This window comes from Thermobia domestica, chromosome 1 (genome assembly GCF_964235325.1).
Source record: "Thermobia domestica chromosome 1, izTheDome1.hap1.1, whole genome shotgun sequence".
NCBI classification, from domain to species: domain Eukaryota; kingdom Metazoa; phylum Arthropoda; class Insecta; order Zygentoma; family Lepismatidae; genus Thermobia; species Thermobia domestica.
This window is the reverse complement of record NC_137454.1, coordinates 85,988,246-85,996,052: the sequence shown is the minus strand read 5'-3', so window position 1 is coordinate 85,996,052 and position 7,807 is coordinate 85,988,246. Positions and strand designations below refer to the sequence as shown.

Sequence of the window (7,807 nt, the reverse complement as noted above, 5' to 3'; positions counted from 1 at the left end):
TCCAAGTATTATAAAGACATGTATCAATCGATATATCTCACTGAGTTGATCAAAATGGCATGCATGAGAGTAAATCCTGAAGCGTAATTTCCGAGATCAATAAGAACTATTTTGGAAAATGTTTAGCAGAAGGGATCCACCTACTTTTTTCAAAAAGTGTTACAATTTCGTTAGTTTCTGCTCACATTAGATTAGGTAACTTTAGGTTAGGTCAGTTTAGTTTAGGTTAGGTTAGGTAAGTTTATGTTAGTATTGAGGTCCCACATAATTTCTGAAAAATGGTAAAATTTCGCTTACTTTTATTAATATTAGTTTAGTTTAGGTTAGTTCAGGTTAGTTTAGTTTAGGTTAGGTTATTTTAGGTTTAACAAGATACATTCGCGGTGTCCCCTCGGGATTCTTGTATAATTGATTCAAATGTAAAATGCTTCGCGCCCCAATGTGTATTGTGCTACTTTTAACGGTAATTCTCATATTTATGGGCCTTCATATACACAGAATTCAATCATACACCACTATAACGCTCGGGCACATAATTGCTTTTAGCTTCTTTTAGATATAAATGGACATGAATGTGGGCATATGCAAAACAAATTGGATGAAGTACTGCTTCTCTAGCATGTTACCTACCCTGGCCGCCATCTTAAATCCGCCATATTGAATTTAACTTTCGGTTTTTCAAATGGAAATAGGTGCATGTGATACATCAAATTCATGTAAAATTTTCTCGGAAATTCATTGGTGTAGTGAGTTTTACCGTAGCTTGTACCGTTTGCAAGGTATTGTAGGTTAAATATCAGGCACTTCACGAATATTGAACGGGGTTGAACTAAATAGAAAGTTGTGCAAGGTCCGTGTGTATATGTAATCTTTTATGGATTTATTGTTGACGAAATATTCTCTGAAGTACATACAGACACATAGACATCAATACGGAAATTGTAGGTCTTCACTCAAATCTGGTCGTATCTGAAATTACATTAGGCATTTTAACCGTAATACAATACTTCTTTGATATAGTATAACATGGAAGTAATAACAATCATTCACAGAAATGTAATATGATTGTGACACTAATTGTAAAGAGTTTATTTATAGGCCTACCTAAAGTATTTTTCCGGTTAGAAATTGTTTTGATTTCTAAACATCAAAAACGTAAGCATAACTGATATTACTCTGCAATGTCTATTCTCGAAGTGCCTTTAGAGATTTAACATGCAATACCTTCCAAACGGTACAAGTTATGGTATAATTCACTATACCAGTGAATTTCCGAGAAAATTGTACATTAATTTAATGTATCACATGCCTTTATTCCCATTTGGGAAAACGAAAGTTGAATCTAATATGGCAGATCCAAGATGACGGCCGGGGTAGGTAACATGTGTCAGAGAAGCAGTACTTGGTCCAATTTGTTTTGCACATGCTCACATTCATGTCCAGTTACATCTAAAGAAACTAAAAGCAATTTTATGTCCGAGTGTTATAGTTGTGTATGATTGAATTCCGGACATATGAAGGCCCATAAATATGAGAATTACCAGTATGGGCCGCTAAAATTAGTACAATACACATTGGGGAGCGTAGTGTTTTGCATTTGAATTAATTTTACACGAATCCCGAGGGGACACTTCGTGAATGTACCTTGTAAGTACTTGCATCTATTTCTCCTGTAATTTTTTTTTTTTTTTTTTTTACCTACTTCTGGATTCCTTCTGTTAAACATTTACCACTACTTTTAATGTCGAAATTGTTATTTGTGGTAAGCAATATCGAACTCAATAGCAGTTCTATTAGAGTGAAACATACTTAAACAAACCCGCAATCAAGCTTTACAATGGAATACTAGCAAGAGAAACATATAATAACGTTAAAAAATTATTAACTATTAAACTTTAATTTCAAATATCTTTCACTTAATGTTCTCAGAGTTGGATATACTTCTTCTAACGTAAGATTATCGTATCACTGAACCATTGTCTATTGCATTTACGACTTTCATTTCCTTGGATATAACTGCCAGTGCGTATGATTGTGTTACATTGTTGCATCGTCACTGTACATCGGAAACGAATGCATCGATTGTCATGTTGTTAAGCACTGTTGACATTCCCTTGTCGTTGAACTGTATCAGAATTACTAAGTATGTTGTCACCGTTCCTGCCATCTGCAAAGATGAATAAATAGCAAACTGTTGTTAGATAAGTAAACAAAATTAACTAATGTTAATTTTATACATATATCGATGTAGTTTGGACATTAGTTACACATAATTTTGTAACCTTTAATTCTATAAATGATACTTAAATTGTCACTTGATTTAATTATAGCAGACTAAAACATCTAAAGACTGACAGACAGACTAAATTATTAATACTTTTGTATAAACATAGTCTCCTGCAAAGAAATCCTGTAACTTTTGCTGCGATCTGTACAAAACTTAGATGTTATTTGGTTTCCATTAAAAATTGTGTTACATTACCTATCTATCTATTTAGACAGTAGACAGTTATAGCGCAGGTTTGCATATCCATATACGGCTTGTATATGTAAAAATAAGCTATGTAGGCCTATATATTCTAGGTCTTGGGTTAACTGGAGACCTCGTTCCCACACCCACGAAGTCTTGGCTGTTGATAAATATTTCCCGCCGGGGCACTTCAGACACTTTACTTTTAAATTCTGTTCACCATCATCCTCAGCTTTTAAGAAAAAGTATTTTTTCAAATGTTCGAACGGTAAGATATTTTTGTTCTCCATCTTTATAAAAACAACACCAATCAAACTAAACTAGACTACCAATGAAGTCGCAGTTCACTCACTGAATGTATTGATTTGGAACTGTTAAAATCTGACAAAATCTTCCAAGTGCTTGCAATCAGTACACATGATTTCCCTGAAGGTGTACTCATCTTCCATGAGATCTTATCTGTTTCGTTGTGTCGGTCACTGACATAGTTCATGCTCCATTGCTCCATTCTGAGAAATTTGCTTACAGAAAAGAAACATTTGTTTCCGAAAAAATATAGATATATTGTAATTACTCATCCGAAATGTAACGCAAAAAAAGTAACGAAATAGGTACGTTACTTAAAAATTTGTAATGCGTTACCGTTAAAGTTACTTTGAAAAAATGTAACGCGTTATGTACTTCTAAGCCCTGGAATGAATATATATATATTCATTGTGATATATATTGTGATCCTTATTTTTTGACTAACGAATACTTTTGTGTCTCTGTGCCTTACCTCCATAAATGGTTCGATATCAGACGAAAGTGACCCATGAGAGAAATTAGTTCACTATCTCTATTGCCCTTACCTAAGATATCCCCTTCTAGTCGTCCCGAACTAAAAAGGACCTTTGCCTTATATTGTATTCTGCAAATGCATTCAAAACTTAAGGTCACTTGGACACCATTTAATTATCCAAGTAAACTAATATTTTCATGGGTTACTTTGGTACGGTATGAAACCATTTTAGGTGGCAATATTAAAAAGAACTTGTAAGTCGAGAAAACATCCTAAGATGTATATATCAATATATCAATAAAAAATATATTTAACAAAGGAACAAAACGTGCAGATACTCATTGTCTTGAACAATTTTATAATGGCATCTTAAAGGTGATGGTTTCTGTCCTCTTTTATATCACTATATGTCCTCTTTTATATCACTATATGTCTCACTATCTAACTTAAAAATGATTCTGTTGTCACTAAAGTCCACACCAATATATCATCATATCGCTTATGTTTTGTAGATAATATTACACTGACATGCAGTACTTCTCCTTGTTTTTGGTTGCAGTACATAGTATACGCGCAGTCAAATTACCGCATAGAAATTTATCACTATCAATCTCTCTCTCTCTCTCTCTTTGTTTCACGGAAAATTCTGTGTACTCCGAACAAACGTGTTAATAATGACTTAATGGCTTAAATATAACTATATATAAAATATAAAACGTTAAAAGAATAGATAGAATTAGAAAGAACCGACAAATGAGGAATAACATTAATTAAAGGTCTGAAATTTACTCCGCGAACTGACCTCATTCCATACTTTCTTTGATACCGAAAATTCTTGTGCTATGACCTTTCTCAACTTGTGGAAAGAAAAGGGAAAGACATTTAAGAAACTACAGCAATCTAAACGCCATTTGTAGACTTACTTTTTGACTCAAGACAGGATCCATTGAAGATTATTACTCTTTAGCTTTAAGAGAATACATGAATTCTCACAATCGATAAAAGCAATATCTCATCTTCGCTTCTTGATAAGACAATAAAAAGCAACGGGGTCAAAGCAAACCAGCAGAATAAAAGCGAAACAAGCTAGTTTATATAACACAACGCAAATACTGCGGCCAACTAGTAATTAACCTAAAACTTGTATAGACAAGTAATGAAAGAGTAATTTAATTACTGAATATAAGAAATAGAAATAAATCAATTTACTATGAGCCTACATTGTAACTATCTGTGACGAACAATGTACGTTACACGATAAAAAATAAAATTTTTACCGATATGAATCTCCTCGAGAGCAGCCTCTCTTTCTGACATTGTATCATGCAAAGTTTCCCCCGTGCTAAAACAAATCAACAGCAGTTCTTCATTCATCAGTTTGCAAAGATGAAAATAAGTATTTTTTCGATTTTGTTACTTATCTTTAAATCCACTGACATTGTCTTGACTTTCTATATCCACTCTAGTCTGTAACGCAAACGCTCGCAAAGATTAGAATTTACAATTCTTCTTTTTAGTATTTACCTACTCGGTAGATGTTACTGCAATACACACCTCATCAGAGTAAATGACAATTGTATAAGTAATGACAACTCATTCTCCAGTGGATTCTCAGATATCCACAAAATTGTTGCTGTGACATTATATAACTCCATTTTACTGGAAACCGATGAAAACCGGTAAGTTCGTCGGCAGCTAGACCTACCAGCCAACTCACTGGTTGAGTGTTACGACAGAGCAAGCATGAATACGTACAAGTGATACGATTCTTGCTGTTGACACTAGTGAGTGTTTACCAGACCGTTGCCATATCGCAAGTCTGTAACAAAGCGAGACGGACTGCATTTGATTTCAGTCTTTAGTAATATGAGAAAATGCAAAAACAATGTTGTTTTTCTATTCGTAAAAGAAAAAGTAAGGAATTGTTAGGTTAACAAATAAGAAAGCAGATGTGATATGCAACATTTCACTGCAACATAATTTGCCGTGTATCAACGTACGTTATAGTGGTGATTTGTATTAATTAAATGATTTCGATTCAGCTTTAATTTTAAATGCATTAACTAATGTTTAACAGTATTAGGCGTACGCATTAGCGATGCTTATTTAAAGCTACCATAAAAATGTCATAGTTCAAGATGTCGGTGATGATCTGGTTTATGTACATTAATATTTGTTGAGATTTAAGATTTTGACTTTAGATCAATAGAATAACGCGTCTATTATTATGGTACATGGAATATTATTTAATGTTTCAAGTAAGAATTGCAAATTATAATCACTATCAATCACATCAAAACAATTAACATTTATCTAGCTCTATGTGATTCAAATTACAATATTGATAATTTATAAGGTATCATTAAGGTATTAAACATACGTACCGAACATAATAGAGGAAAGTCAATTGGGAAGAATCCAAAAGCAGAAAATTCCACCTTTTTACTCGACAATTGGTTGGAAAACATGTTCATCTGGAAGCATCCAAATATATAATTGAAAGACAATGAATTTCTTAACTCTTAACAACAACAAAAAAATCCAAGGGGCCGTCGTGGCTCAGTGGCAGAGCGTTCACCTCTCTTGCGTGGAATCTCCGGTTCGATCACAACGCACATCAAGTAGGCTTTGTGGTTGAGAAATATCATGTGCGTGAGTTTTCTCGAGGTTCTTTCGTTTTCTACACTTTCTTCATTCCGTCATTCTCATCTAGCTCATCATCACCGCCTTTCGGAGCATAATAGTGAGACGTTAAACTAAAATATTCAAATATTTCATTGTAAATATATATAAGACAAGTCTAATTTATAGCATACAATAGATAAATACTAACATTAACCCATTCAATTTACTACATATGTCAGTAGGACTGAATGATCTTATGTCAGTGAAACACACACTTAAGTACAAGGTAAGTCCAAGTACGCTAACTGTAAGTTGAATAAAACTTCAGGTGATGATTGATCGGAAACAGTTCAAACTTCCTATTGCGGAAAAGAAATTTTCGTGAAATACTGCACATTGTAACAATTAATAAAGCCAGTTATAATGCTGCTATGTGGCTCAATTATAGAGAGCTTACCTCTGACTTGAAATAATCCTAGTTAATTCTAAATTAAGACAATATGATATTGTGGTGGAAAGTATAGTGTTTGTGGACATTTCCAAATTTCTATGGTTTCATTTTTATTTTAATTCAATCATTTCTGAGTTCCATCTCTCTCTGTTAATCTATAGGGAAACTTTTAAAACCATTTTACTCTAAAATGATCAATTTTATGGTTTACAGTGAAATGAAATAATGACATACTGAGAACGAAACGGAGTAAATCTAGTATGTAATTGGTAAAAGCATATGTAATGAAGGAGCTCTTCGACAACACTAATGGTGAACATTAAAGAAGAAATTATGTATTTGTAAAAATCCTGGGGGTATTTACGTTTGAGACATTGTACCAAATCTTAACAATCTTGCTATTTCCCCTATAAAGGACTTACCCGAAGTTAATTGTGTATGATATTCTTGCTCTATATTTTTACCTCCAGTTACTTCATGACTGAAGTAATTTTGCGTTTCTTTCTTTACTTAATCCGAAAAAAAAGTTTGTTCAATTATTTTGCTCAACAGTTGTCTTCAAAAGCATGGTACAACGGCATCACTAACACATCTATATTAAATTTATTGCGTTTATTATTCGGAACAGATGATACTTTTCAAATTTGTGCGATAAAATCTTACTTTAATTTAATGTGTAATGTTGAAACTGGAAGTGTGTAAATCAATGACGTAATATAATAAAATCAAGACATTCTATCAGTTATTGAGCTGCATATTATGTATATGATTATTTAGCATAAACTATAGCCTTAGTACTCATATTTCTTGATAACCAATTATTTTTTTCAATGCCAGAGATAACTCCGGATAAAAATCAATACTTGTCTTTACTTTGTTCACCTGTACATTAGGAAAAAACTACTCTTATTTCCAAACAATTATAACAAGCAATATTTTTATATTTAAAAAAAATATAATTTAATTAGGTCTCAGGAAGTTAAAAGTCTCCTAAAACTGCATGTGAAAATCAGATTTAGTTTTCAAATATCCTTTCCCTGGATAAGATAGGAACAATTCTTACCTCTTCCTTTGTTGACTTATCCATGAACTTTTGGTTGAACATTTGCAATAAAGTATAAGTTCTTGCAGCCTGAAATAATAAAAATAAAAATTTCTTTCATCATTATTTCTCTACAATTTCAAATGGATTTTTAACCACAGTCTTTGTTTCTGTCTAATTTTGTTTCACTTTACATTTTGTCTTTTCTTATTAGTATACCGTATAACTTCCTAATATTATTGGGATTAGACTTAGGATTTTGCTTTACGTTCTAATTAAGTTAGGAAGAACAAGATATTAAAACAGAAAACAATTCGGGTTTGAGTCTCGAACATTTATTCCTAACTGTATTTGAACCTAATATTACTCCAGGGAAAGTGAACGCTTTCATCATGATGTTACGAAGCAAAATATCTGAGTGAGTGAAGATATTATATA

General features: G+C 32.6%; 1 protein-coding gene across 1 annotated transcript; it reads right to left on the bottom strand.

Annotated features, from left to right (window-relative positions):
* Positions 1–1,772: 1,772 nt before the first annotated feature.
* On the bottom strand, positions 1,773–7,456 carry LOC145666234 (putative gustatory receptor 2a). The gene is made up of 3 exons (XM_081733301.1): positions 7,391–7,456; positions 5,636–5,725; positions 1,773–2,167 (listed from the first exon to the last, which is right to left on the bottom strand). The coding sequence occupies exons 1-3, from the start codon at positions 7,430–7,432 to the stop codon at positions 2,054–2,056; spliced, it is 246 nt and encodes an 81-aa protein (XP_081589427.1). The 5' UTR covers positions 7,433–7,456; the 3' UTR covers positions 1,773–2,053.
* Positions 7,457–7,807: the final 351 nt, after the last annotated feature.

Bases quoted from the DNA above. Each gene is read 5' to 3' on its own strand.
- LOC145666234 (XM_081733301.1), bottom strand. From the start codon at position 7,432: ATGTTCAACCAAAAGTTCATGGATAAGTCAACAAAGGAAGAG. The intron at 5,726-7,390 runs GTAAGAATTGTT...GGATGCTTCCAG, and splicing joins ATAAGTCAACAAAGGAAGAG to ATGAACATGTTTTCCAACCA. The intron at 2,168-5,635 runs GTACGTATGTTT...TCATCTTTGCAG, and splicing joins ACTTTCCTCTATTATGTTCG to ATGGCAGGAACGGTGACAAC.